Genomic DNA, 14,037 nt, shown 5'->3' with positions numbered 1-14,037 from the left:
TTTGGCAACGTCTGTCCTGAAGTGTTGCCCCTGGACGGGTGAATAAATCCTAAATCCATCAACACAGAAGCAGCATTGAGACCTGCCGTTCCCAAACCCCAGAAAATCTAGACACACAATACCAATGGTACAAGAAATACAACCAGAAATAGTGACCAGCAACAAGGGAGAAGCCCCTGGATAAATTAGTTTCTGCAATGACTAAACATGATATAGAAACTACATTAACCAAGGAGCCAAGTATGGGCAATAAACTAAACTTCAGTTTTATCAGAACAAGAATGCAAGGTGAAAGGAGCAGACAGAAAAGACAGAATGGCAGAGGGAGTAGAATCAAGTATGGTCTCAGTGGCAGCACTAACCACGAACAGGCTACAATGCAAAGATCAGTCACTTGTCACTAAAGAACTTCAAAAATACTGAACATTTGGGAAACGTCTGAACAGAAAACACAGGAGGTCCTGGTGAAGTCTTTCAAATCAGACATCAAACTGAAGCCCCATCTACGCTCTCAGGTGGACAGGAAAGATCCCATGGTACTATTTGGAAGAACAGCAGGGAGTTTTCCCCAGTGTCCTGGCCAATATTTATCACTCAAACAACTTATCTGTTCATTATCTCGTTGATGTTTGTGAGATCTTGCTGTGCACAAATCAATTCATACATAACAAAAGTACTTAATTCACTGTAAAGGGCTTTGGAACATGCTGAGGTTGCAAAAGGCACTAAATAAATGCAAGTCTTTCTTTCATTTCAAAATGCAGGGAGCTGTTGAAAGCGTTCAGTTAGCTCTGGATGAAACATCACAGGCTGCGGTGGGTTTTGTGGGGGCATCGCTGCTTCCTCTCCTAATACACTTCCCTGAATAATGCCCCCTGGAATCTATTATGTATTTAATCACAGTTTCCAATGTGGCTTGGCTCGCGCAAAATGCTGCTGCTTTTTTGGAATTTAATATCAAATCATTTATCTGTCACATTAGCATTACTTAGAAAGGACACAACAGTAAGTAACTAGGACAAAAACTGTGACAAAAAGTTTGAATGTCATAGAATTAAAGCTCATTGTATCAATTATTTTGAGAATAACAACTTACATTAATAAGACATAGAAAAATGGGCCTATACATTTCACAGAGGTGTAAAAAAAAGGATGTCAAGAACATCATGGAGATATGGAGTACAAGGGCATGAAGTGATTTAAATATGAGGATGAGAAATTTAAATGGGGATTGTGAGCCAATGTAGATCAGTAGGGATAGAGATAATGGATAAGGTGGGTCTTGCAGCAGGATAGGTTATAAACAGCAGAGTTTTGGGTGACCTGAAGTTTAAGGAGGAGGGGAGGCTGGTCAGGAGATGGGCTGAGACAGTCACAGATACATTAGATATTATGGAGGGCTTTGTGATGGAAAGGATATGGGTCAGAAGCTCAACTCCGGATCAAATAGTACACTGAGATTATGAACACTCACATCAGATTGAGATAGTGGGGTGGAATCAGGGACAAGGATGCAGATTTGGTGGTGGGGACAAAAGATGATAATCTGGTCTTCTCAATGTTTAGTTGGAGGAAATCGTAGCTCATCCAAAACTGGATGCAGGGAAAGCAGTCCAACAACACTTAGACAGGGGTAGGGTTTAAGAGAGATTGTGGAGAGGTGGAGCTAGGTGTCATTGTAGATGTGGAAGGTGACCCCATATCTTTCAGATAATATCGCCAACGAAACACATGTAGAGGAAGAGGAGGAGGAGGAAGAGGAAGAGGAAGGGGAGGAAGAGGAAGGGGCCAAGGATAGATACTTGGAGGACTTCCCAGTCAACAGTGAAAAGGCAGAAAGAGAACCCACTGCTGAAGGTGTCCTGGCTCTGATCGAATAGGCAAGAGTGGAACCATGTAAGGAAGCCCCATTGATCTGGCCTACAAAGGAGTGAGCATTGAAGGATAATGATGTGGTCGACCCTATCAAAAAGCTACAGAGTGAGGCAGAATACTGTCAGAGGTGTCAACTGGGATCTTGGCGAGGGCCATTTTAGTGCTTTGTGGGGGGTGGAAACTTGATTGCAGAGATTGAAACAGGGAGTTATGAAAAAGATGGGCGCCAACAGTGAGGAAGTTATATTGGAAAGAATTATGAAGAACACTGGTTGGGCCTCAGCTGGAGTACTGCCTCCAGTTCTGGGCGCCACACTTTAGGAAAGATGTGAAGGCATTAGAGAGAGTACAGAAAAGATTCAGGAGAATGGTTCCTGGGATGAGGGACTTCAGTTACATGGATAGATTGGAGAAGTTGGGCCTGTTTTCCTTGAAGAGAAGATTGATTTGATAGGCATTCAAAATCATAAAGGGGTCTGGACAGGGTGGATAGGGAAAAACTGTTCATATTGGTGGAAGGATTGAGAACAAGAGGGCACAGATTTAAGATAATTGACAAAAGCAGCAATAATGACATGAGGAAAAACTTTTTCCGCAGCGAGTGGTTAGGATCTGCAATGCACTGCCTGAGAGTGTGTTGGAGGCATGTTCAAATGAGGCATTCAAGAGGGAATTGGATTTTTATGTGAAAAGGAAGAATGTGCAGGGCTACAGGGAGAAGGCTGGGGAGCGGCGCTAGTTAAAAAGCTCTTTTGGAGAGTCAGTGCAGACACGATGGACCGAATGGCCTCCTTCCGTGCTGTAACGATTCTGTGATTTGGGGGTTGGCGATGGAATGGTAGTTTGTAAGGAGAGAGTTGTCGAGGGCAAGCTTTTTTGAGGGCTAGGGGGGGATGATAACAATGGTTTTGAAAGTGAGGGATATAGGACCTGAAGAAAGGGAACCACTTACACTGTCAGGTGGTATGGGGACCAGGAAGTTTAGTGGGAATGGGGTCAAGGGTAAAGGAGGTGGTTCACACTAGGGAGGTTTGATAGAGATATAATAAAGGACTAGATTATGTTCCCCTTGATAGAATGGGGAAGACCAGCAGGCATGTCTATAGGCTATTCATGGGTAGGGCTAGGTTAGGTGTTCAGCTGTTCCTCTTTTACGAGAGGACAGCGGACCTTTGCAACAAGTTATCATCTTGTGCTCACTCTCTGCAAATCTTCAAAGAAGAGGTATACCAGTTTCTGATTGGGCTGAAGATCTGATCTTATAAAAAGGCAGGTGAGATATAAGCATGACCAAAGTGGCCTCCTGAACTCATTTTCCACCACTTAAGGAAATTGGATACAATTTTCCAGATTTTTTTCCCACCAAATTAACTTCAAATATATATATTTGTGTTTTTGCCTTTCCCAGGAGACTGCATGGCTGCTGGTGGGTAGGTGGGAGAGTAATTAAACACGATGCTTCAAGCTTCACAAATGTGTGGGGCGGTTAATGGACCAGCTGATCTATTCCTGCCTACGTTCATATTAGGGGAGCTCAGTAGGACATCAGGGCAGATGGAGGTGAAAGCAAAGAGAGAGATATGAGTTAAGAGCTAGCGCAGAATGGAGTCTGAGTTGGTGGGAAAGAGGGAAGCAGCAGAGGCTTCTGAACAGATGGTTTTGACCTTGGTGACAAAGAAGTGCCTGAAATCTTCGCACATTGTTGTTGAAGGTGGAGAAAAAGGGAAAGGGAAGAGGGGTTTAAGGAGACAGTTGGTGCATGGAGAAATGAAGCCAGGGGTTATCTTCGCACTCCAGGATGATGCTGGAGTTGTGGGTGGTTTTGGCAGGGGAGAGAGAGGCTCGATAATGCTTGGTGTGATCCAGCTGGATCTGGTGATGGACGAGTAAACCAGCTGAACTCCTCAGACTTGAGGGAGCAAAGACAGGCGCCAGATCAGGGGGAATGATTAGGTTGGGAAACAGCAAAAGATGCCACCTTCCGCATAATCCCAGGTAAGTGGGGTGAATGGGAGAGAAATCCTCCAAGGATCCAAGCACTGTCCTGTCCTGGCACAATTTACATGTGACAAACGAGGAAGGAGCAGCGAGCAGGGGGCTCAGCCGGAATGGGGAGAGGGTCATTCTTGTCAGGATGGTTGGCCTCACTGCCTGAATTTTCCATCATTCTCTGCAGTGATCCCAAGAAGGATTTTCAATAATATAACAGAATAGTCAGTGCCTCACTGAGATCTTACACTACTCAGCAACCTCACAAACCGAAATGATACCCCAAACTAGCATGTGCAATAAACAAAGTATAAGTCTGGTTACTAAGATTTCTATTTATAACAATCCCAACCATAAGTATAGAAGTATCTAGATAATATCACTGATCCCAGCCATAACTAAAAGTCAACCAAGCAATCTTCAGCTACATGAGCCTTTGTACAGTTGGCCACAAAACAAAACTGCAGCTCGGAAAGTGAAAGGAAAAGTCAGTTACTCACATTAAACTTCAGCACAATAAACAATACGACTGTATTCCCAGAGCTGTCTGCTCATTGACCCAAGAGTGCCCTGGAGGCAGTGTTAGTATGTCATTACTGCTTACAATGCAGGTATTTGTTGTGCACATTTCATGATAAATCCATTCAATGATTTAACAGCTTTTCAAAAAATTAGTAGATCCGCGATGGTAATCCTGTCAGTAAATTGGAGGTTACACTATTTTCTAACCACCGGAGCATTATATTATAAAATGCAGAGTGTATTATCCAGCTGCCAAGGTGTACTTGTGTGTAATCTGATATGCCCCATTAATATCTAATTACTATGTATCCTGAGGTTAATTAGAGGGTAATTGCTCAGGAAGATGTCAAAGGGGTTGGGGGTGAAGGGTGAGGGGTGAGAGAAAAATCTCCAGCAGGAAATGACTGGCATTCTTTGTTCAAAAAAATACATATTGAAAAATCAGAGGATGATTTGCATTTGAGACAAAATGTGGCACATGAAGCATGACAGATATATACCCAAACTTTTATCTATTAGCAAATCTCTCATGACGTTGCTGGGCTATGGATGAGGGGAGCAAAAATGTTGAAATAAGGTTCTGGTTGCTATCTATTGATTCATGTTGGAAAGTGTGCATGAGTGAATATACAACGGTCGATTGTCACCTTGCCATTTAGGTGTAATGCTGCCATAAAAAGGGAAATGAAAATTGGGCAGTTTCTGTAATAAGCGGCTGATCCACAACACCAGGTTTACACCTGGGCGGCAAATTGAAAATCTCCCCCACAGATGGGGCAGGTTCAGAGTCAGCTATGCTGCCCACGTCGCCACACAGTCTTGCAACAGAATGGCTGCAGCAAGAGTCAGGGTCTCAAGTGGAGGGAAGAAAATTGGAAGGACAGCCAGGTAGTGCCAAAAGATGCCAGATTATTGTTGCTACTATTTGTGTTTTAAAGTTGGTTGAATAACATTTGGGTGCTCATTAGTCAAAGGTAACCCTAAAGAACTGCTGAAAACAAACTTCAAGAATAAAGGACCAATTTCTGTCGATATTGTAATTTAGGAACTTTTCTTCCTTACCTGTACACATCAAACTTCACACCTTTTCTGGCATTAATGCTCTCAAAGCATTCAGGTGGTATATAACTGACAGTGCCCTCATTTCTGTTGCAGTCATAGCTATTCTGACCTGTGGGCTTCCGCCATTTTGCCAGGCCAAAATCACAGATCTAGGAAGAAAGAAAGACCGGATGTGAGACATACAGTTTCAAAGACAACTTGGAGCAAGAATCAAAAAGTGCTGGAAATACTCAGCAGGTCAGGCAGCATCAGTGGAGAAAGAAGAGATAACATTTCAGGCCTGTGACCTTTCATCAGTTCTGATGAAAGGTCACCGACCTGAAATGTTAATTTGGTTTCCCTCTCCACAGATGCTGCCTGACCTGCTGAGTATTTCCAGCACTTTTGTTTAATTTCAGATTTCCAGCATCTGCAGTATTTGGCTTTTATTATTGGAGCAAGAATCTCCCTTTTCTCTCAAGCTGTACTATAGAACTGCCATGTCATCTGACAGTGTGAAAACTGCTCCATTAATAGTGTGACTCTTCCATAGCAGCCAGTACAAAACAGCAGCTGTGCAATCTTATGCATCCGCAATTACTGTTAACTTGCTATTTGTGACTTTGTTTCTGGCTGCTCTGCCCTCCTCAATGATTGGGGAACCTATACATAGCCCAGTGAACGTATTCTGCAAGCTTCACCCTCCTTCCCAACAGCAGAGTGTGGTTCCTGCCTCCAATATATGAGTGCAGATTGTGAAGGAGGTTATTTATCCAAACATGAACTTGTCTTTTCACCTGATAGATGCTGACAGATCGGCTCTGCATTTCCAGCATTTTCTGATTTCATTTTAGATTTCTGCCATTCGCAGTTTTTTTCCCCCTGTACTTTGCAGGTATTGCCCCTAGAGGGAAACCAGCACTTTTTAAACAGGTCCCAAGGCAGTACCTCATTTGTGGTCCTACTGCTGAGATTACAGCTGCAGTCAGTGATAGGAATATTTGGGCAATATTAATGGCTTTTTAGAATAGTGCTTCAAGCTTAACATTATATTCAATTTACCTTAATGCGATAGTCCTTGTTCAGTAGAATATTGGCAGTCTTCAAGTCATGGTGAAAGAGGGCTGGCTTGAGGTTATGAAGGAAGTTCATGCCTAAAGCGATCTCATATGCAAAACGCAGACGAAGAGGCCAAGGGACTTTATAGTAACAAAGGAATTTATCCAATGATCCATTGTCCATGAATTCAGTTACCAATCCCAGTGAGGTGATTCCATTACGCAAGCACCATTTTGTGACTCCATACAATCGAAGAATGTACTCAAATTGTGCTTTGTACATCTTCTTCGCCTCTTTCACCAAATCATGCTCATCACTATAACAATAAGCAAGTCAGAGAGATGTCACAGTGATGCAATTTATCACCATCATATCTTAACAGGTGAAAAATCTCTCAGTTCCCATTCTGTTCACTCCTACAAACCTACTTCAGTGCACTAAAGGCTGAGCACAAGGTAAGGCAGCAGTGTCAGAACCCAGATCTATGAGGATAATGTATAGAAATGCAATATATTATTCCATTAAATCAAAAATTAAAAATTGGTGGAACATCAACAATTTCTTTTATTTATATAATGCCTTTCACATCCTCCGGCTGCCCCAAAGTGCTTCACAACCAATGAATAACTTCTGAAGCATAGTTACCATTGTAATGTAGGCAAATCACAGCAGTCAATTTGTACTCAGAAAGGTTATACAAACAGCAGTGAGATAAATGCCTAAAAATCTGTGTTTTTTGTGTTTTCTGTTCAGTGAAAATTACTACTTTATTTCTCCAGTATTTCTTTGATTGAAAGAAGTGAGAGGCTCACTATCCCTCCCGTCATTCCAGCTGACTGATTCTCCTCTAACATAATTTTTTTTTAAATAACTTTAATGTTTTTCTTAAGTTTAAATTCTACTCTCACAAGGCACAATACAGTGCAGCTGGTCTTTAAAAGTCTGATGATTGGCAATCATTCTTCGAACACAACACAATGACAAGAATTGTGTCAAATAAGTCATCCATACATAATGGGCCAGAATTTACTGTGTTACGACTGTGGCGGGAGCAATGCATTGTCAATTCAGTCCCGTCACTCCACAGGTCGCAACATATTATTTAAAGCTTTCCACCCAACCGGAAAACAGCCAAATTAAACACTCATAGTAACCCCAGAATAAAACAGACCAAACCAGGTATCTTTAGACAACAACAAATTAACTATTTATTAAAACTAAGTCTTAAACACTATTAAGATAAATCTATCTCTAAAGACCTTATAACTTCTTATTTCAATCTGACTCCCCCATTCACACACATATACTCAGAAATAACAGGAGTTAACCGGGTTTAAAAGTGGTTTTTAAAGAATTAGCTGTTTCTTAAGAATAAATAAACAAGTAATTCTTTGTTGGTTACATCCCTGATGGATGAAGTATTCTAATGTGGAAATAGTCAAAGGCCACTCGAAGTCTTCACATGGATTTGTTGCAGTAGTTGATTCTTAATAGGCATTCAACTCTTCAGCTGCAGTAGGCATCAACAGTTCCTTCAGCATTACCAAATGGTCTCTTAAAAGGGTTATTTCCTCTTAGGCAATTAATTCAGCCTGTAGTTCCTTGTAGAATTTTGCTGAGAGAAAATAGACAGTTCTCTTCTCTTCAGGCACCTTCACTAGAGAGTCTCTCAAAACTAACTCGTTCAGACCCAGTTTTATACACAGTTAAGTGGAAACATTATACCATGTGACTTCTCTCTCTCCTGCTGTCGCTTAGGTAACAAAAATGCAGTTACTGGCATACTGTGCCTTAGAAATTCCAGAGCTTTCTCTCCCTTAAAGGTGCACTGTTTTTAATACAGTCTTAAAGGCATACACACTGTTTTTGATCCAAGGAGAAAAATAATTACATGTCCATGACATCTCCGCCCTTGGCGAAATGAAACACCATTCCTGAAATGCGTTACATTACAATGCCAAAAAATGCAATTGAGAAAAATACATTTTTCACATTCACACACCATTCACTCTACTGATAATTTATAGCATTTTCTTTATAAAATTGCCATCCACGTAAGTTAAAATGGTTAAATTCGTGACAGTCGGCGACAACATTATTTTTCCCCGAAATATGCAAATTTTTAAATGATAAGGCTATAACAACAAATTCCATCAAAACATTTTTGGCTTTAAAATTTTGACACAGTTTGTCCCATTCAGCCCATTACAATCTTCCAAACATAGTCTCCCAGTTGTTTCATTCCGACACACAGTGGCAACAGTGTGTACCAACTGCAAGATGCACTGCAGCCAAGCACCAAGGCCCCTTAGATAGCACCTTCCAAAGCCACGGCTTCTACCACCCAGAAGGACAAGGGCAGCAAATGCAAGGGAACACCATCCCATCTGCAAATTCCCCTCCAAGCCACACACCAACCTGACTTGGAACTATATCACTGTTCCTTCACTGTCACTGGGTCAAAATCCTGGAACTCCCTTCCTAACAGCACTGTGGGTGTACCGACCCTACATGGACTGCAGCGGTTCAAGAAGGCAGCTTACCACCACCTTCTCAAGGGCAATTAGGGATGAGTAATAAATGCTGGCCTGGCCAGTGACACGCACATCCCATGAATGAATTTAAAAAATGCTTTCCTTCCAAGTGTCCCTTTAGTCCATCACCTCAGCCAGGTGAACTGCATAGGAACGAACACTGGCCACTACTGGGTTCACTATTCCCTGAGAAGTTTCTAAAGTATCCCTTAACCTGTGTGGTATTCACTTGACACTGAATAACTCTGTCCATTATAACAAAAACTGACTTTTCGTTATCTTGGGGTATCAAAGAAACAATGACATCCCCTCAACACATTTATCGCTGTAAGACACAAGGTGTTGCTCACTCTGTCTACACAGTCTTTTTTTTTAATGCATTCATGGGATGTGGGCCGCACTGGCCAGGCCAGCATTTATTGCCCATCACTAATTGCCCTTGAGAAGGTGGTGGTGAGCTGCCTTCTTGAACCGCTGCAGTCCATGTGAGGTAGGTACACCCACAGTGCTGTTAGGAAGGGAGTTCCAGGATTTTGACCCAGCAGTGAAGGAATGGCGATATAGTTCCAAGTCAGGATGGTGTGTGACTTGGAGGGGAACTTGCAGGTGATGGTGTTCCCATGCATTTGCTGCCCTTGTCCTTCTAGTTGGTAGAGGTCACGGGTTTGGAAGGTGCTGTCTAAGCAGCCTTGGTGCGTTGCTGCAGTGCATCTTGTAGATGGTACACACTGCTGCCACTGTGGGTCGGTGGTGGAGGGAGTGAATGTTTGTGGATGGGCTGCCAATCAAGTGGGCTGCTTTGTCCTGGATGGTGTCGAGCTTCTTGAGTGTTGTTGGAGCTGCACCCATCCAGGCAAGTAGTCAGTATTCCATCACACTCCTGACTTGTGCCTTGTAGATGGTGGACATGGTTTGGGGAGTCAGGAGGTGAGTTACTCGCCGCAGAATTCCTAGCCTCTGACCTGCTCTTGTAGTCACGGTATTTATTTAGCTACTCCAGTTCAGTTTCTAGTCAATGGTAGCCCCTAGGATGTTGATAGTGAGGGATTTAGTGATGGCAATGCCATTGAATGTCAAGGGGAGATGGTTAGATTCTCTCTTGTTGGAGATGGTGATTGCCTGGCACATGTGTGGCACAAATGTTACTTGCCACTTATCAGCCCAAGCCTGGATATTGTCCAGGTCTTGCTGCATTTCTACATGGACTGCTTCAATATCTGAGTCGTCGCGAATGGTGCTGAACATTGTGCAATCATCAGCAAGCGTCCCCACTTCTGACCTCATGATTGAAGGAAGGTCATTGATGAAGCAGCTGAAGATGGTTGGGCCTTGGACACTACCCTGAGGAATTCCTGCAGTGATGTCCTGGAGCTCAGATGATTGACCTCCAACAACCACAACCATTTTTCTTTGCTCTAGGTGTGACTCCAACCAGCAGAGAGCTTTCCCCCGATTCCTATTGACTCATTAAGGGCTCCATAATGCCATACTCGGTCAAATGCTGCCTTGATGTCAAGGGCAATCACTTTCACCTCACCTCTTGAGTTCAGCTCTTTTGTCCATGTTTGAGCCAAGGCTGTAATGAAGTCAGGAGCTGAGTGGCCCTGGCAGAACCCAAACTGAGTGTCACTGAACAGGTTATTGCTAAGCAAGTGCCGCTTGATGGCACTGTTGATGACACCTTCCATCACTTTACTGATGATTGAGAGCAGACTGATGGGGCGGTAATTGGTCGGGATGGACTTTTCCTGCTTTTTGTGTACAGGACATACCTGGGCAATTTTCCACATTGCAGGGTAGATGCCAGTGTTGTAGCTGTACTGGAACAGCTTGGCTAGGGGCATGGCAGGTTCTGGAGCACAGGTCTTCAGTACTATTGCCGGAATATTGTCAGGACCCATAGCTTTTGCAGTATCCAGTGCCTTCAGTTGTTTCTTGATAGCACGCAGAGTGAATCGAATTGGCTGAAGTCTATGATGCTGGGGACTTCAGGAGGAGGCCGAGTTGGATCAGCAACTCGGCACTTCTGGCTGAAGATTGTTGCAAATGCTTCAGCCTTATTTTTCGCACTGATGTGCTGGGCTCCCCCATCATTGAGGACAGAGATATTTGTGGAGCCAGTTAGTTGTTTAATTGTCCACCACCATTCACGGATGTGGCAGGACTACAGAGCTTTGATCTGATCCATTGGTTATGGGATTGCTTGGCTCTGTCTATCGCATGCTGCTTACGCAGTTTGGCACGCAGATAATCTTGTGTTGCAGCGTCACTAGGTTGACACCTCATTTTGAGGTATGCCTGGTGCTGCTCCTGGCATGCCCTCCTGCACTCTTCACTGAACCAGGGTTGGTCTCCTGGCTTGATGGTAATGGTAGAGGGGGGGGATATGCTGGGCCATGAGGTTACAGATTATGGTTGAGTACAATTCTGCTGCTGCTGATGGCCCACAGCGCCTCATGGATGCCCAGTTTTGCATTGCTAGATCTGGTCGAAATCTATCCCATTTAGCATGGTGGTAGTGCCACACAACACGATGGAGGGTATCCTCAATGTGAAGGTGGGACTTTGTCTCCACAAGGACTGTGCGATGGTTACTCCTAACAATACTGTCATGGACAGATGCATCTGCGGCAGGTAGATTGGTGAGGATGAGGTCAAGTATGTTTTTCCCTCTTGTTGGTTCCCTCTCTACCTGCTGCATACCCAGTCTAGCAGCTATGTCCTTTAGGACTCGGCCAGCTCGGTCAGTAGTGGTGCTACTGAGCCACTCTTGATGGTGGACATTGAAGTCCCCCACCCAGAGTACATTCTGCGCCCTTGTCACCCTCAGTGCTTCCTCCAAGTGCTGTTCAACATGGAGTACTGACTCATCAGCTGAGGGAGGCGGTAGGTGGTAATCAGCAGGAGGTTTCCTTGTCCATGTTTAGTCCGATGACATGAGGTTTCATGGGGTCCGGAGTCAATGTTGAGGATTCCCAGGGCAACTCCCTCCCGACTGTATACCACTGTGCCGCCACCTCTGGTGGGTCTGTCCTGCCGGTGGGAGAGGACATACCCGGGAATAGTGATGGTGGCATCTGGGACATTGTCGGTCAGGTATGATTCCATGAGTATGACTATGTCAGGCTGTTGCTTGACTAGTCTGTGGGACAGCTCTCCCAACTTTGGCACAGGCCCCCAGATGTTAGTAAGGAGGTCTTTGCAGGGTCCACAGGACTGGGTTTGCCTATGTTGTTTCCGGTGCCTAGGTCGATGCCAGGTGGTCCATCCGGATTCATTCTTCTTTGACTTCGTCACGGTTAGATACAACTGAGTGGCTTGCTAGGCCACTTCAGAGGGCATGTAAGAGTCAACCACATTGCTGTGGGTCTGGAGTCACATGTAGGCCAGATCAGGTAAGGACAGCTGATTTCCTTCCCTAAAGAACATTAGTGAGCCAGATGGGTTTTTACAACAATCGACAATAGCTTCATGGCCATCATTAGACTAGCTTTTTAATTCCAGATTTATTAATTGAATTCAAATTCCATCTTCTGCTGTGGTGGGATTTGAACCCATGTCCCCAGAGTAATACCCTGGGTCTCTGGGGTTACTAGTCCAGTGACAATCCCACTACACCACTGCCTTCCCTAAATGAGCAATTGGATAGGCGTCTGCCTTCACTACCACTACGACTTTTCTGCAGTCTCTGCGAAGTTGGGCCAACCCACCAGGTTTAGGAATCAAGACTACCGTCGAATTCCTGCTGCTCTGACTAGGCTCAACTAAGCTGCCGTCCAGCATGCTTTGGATCTCTGCTTTTACTTGGGCCAGTTTGTCTGGACCTACGCCAGCAAGGATGTTGTGTAAAAGGAATGGTTCCCCCTATACCCACATCATGTGTGGATAAGGTTGTATCCCGGCTTATCCCCACAAACTCTTTTAAACGTTGTGAAAAGCCTGGTTAGGTCTTCACGTTGTTTTGCCTCTGAGTGCAAAAGCATGTTGTCGAATTTTTCTAGCCATTCTGTATTCGCTAATCTGATAGTTGGAGGTTCAATCTGAGAATTTTCTAGGCCTCCTTCTGCCTCATCCTCACTATCTTTTTCCTTCTCAACAGTCCTGATTACCTGACATACCTGTACTGGCTTATCCTCCTCCCTGTGGTAATATTGTTTTAACATACTGATGTGACACAACCGGTTCTTCTTCTGGTGATCAGGAGACTCAATCAAGTAATATACCTTACCCACTCTTTTGATCACTCTATATGGGCCACTGAATCATGCTTTTAATGCTTCTCCCTGTAATGGCAACATTATGGAATTCCTTCCCTGGTTGAAAATTGCAGGCTTTTGTATTCTTGTCTGCCCATTTTTTCATGTTGGCTTGGAATGCTTTAAGGTGTTCCTGAGCCCCGCCGCAAGCTTTCGTGAGCCTTTTCTGGAACGCAGATACATTGTCCAGTATCGAAGAATCATTCTTTTGTTCCAAGAATCTGTCTTTTATGAGTTTTAGAGGACCTGTTACTTCATGTCCACAAACCAATTCGAAATGACTGAAGCCTGTAGACTCATTCGGTGAGTCTCTGGTGGTAAATAAAAGAAAGCCTAGTCCTTTATCCCAGTCATACGGATATTCATGACAGTGTGTTCTAATCATTGTTTTGAGAGTTTGGTGGTATCTCTCTAAAGCTCTCTATGAACTATGGGTGATACGGTGAAGATTTCAACTGTCTAATCCCCAAATTGCCCATGACTTCTTGAAATATCTTAGACATGAAATTAGAACCTTGATCTGACTGAAGTTCAAGTGGTAATCCATATCTCGAGAAGAATTGGATTAACTTTCCTATTACTATTCTAGAAGTAATTCTCCTCAAAGGAATGGCCTCTGGAAATCGAGTAGCCATATCCATGATAGTAAGTATATATTGATGTCCCGCTTTTGTTTTTGGCAAGGGTCCTACACAGTCTACCAATACCCTGCTAAATGGTTCCTCAATCACTGGTATGGGAACTTGTGGTGCTGGTTGTAT

General features: G+C 43.8%; 1 protein-coding gene across 1 annotated transcript in view; it reads right to left on the bottom strand.

Annotated features, from left to right (window-relative positions):
• Positions 1–14,037, bottom strand: part of LOC137379033 (receptor-interacting serine/threonine-protein kinase 2-like) — a 46,910-nt gene that overhangs the window by 25,774 nt on the left and 7,099 nt on the right. Inside the window, exons 2-3 of the mRNA XM_068049617.1 lie at positions 6,490–6,802; positions 5,449–5,597 (exon numbers count right to left, since the gene is read on the bottom strand). Coding sequence (XP_067905718.1) covers positions 5,449–5,597; positions 6,490–6,802 — 462 coding nt within the window. The remainder of the gene's footprint in view (positions 1–5,448; positions 5,598–6,489; positions 6,803–14,037) is intronic.

This window comes from Heterodontus francisci, chromosome 17 (assembly GCF_036365525.1).
Source record: "Heterodontus francisci isolate sHetFra1 chromosome 17, sHetFra1.hap1, whole genome shotgun sequence".
NCBI classification, from domain to species: domain Eukaryota; kingdom Metazoa; phylum Chordata; class Chondrichthyes; order Heterodontiformes; family Heterodontidae; genus Heterodontus; species Heterodontus francisci.
The sequence above is the reverse complement of the archived record's forward strand: the minus strand, read 5'-3'. Positions and strand labels throughout refer to the sequence as shown.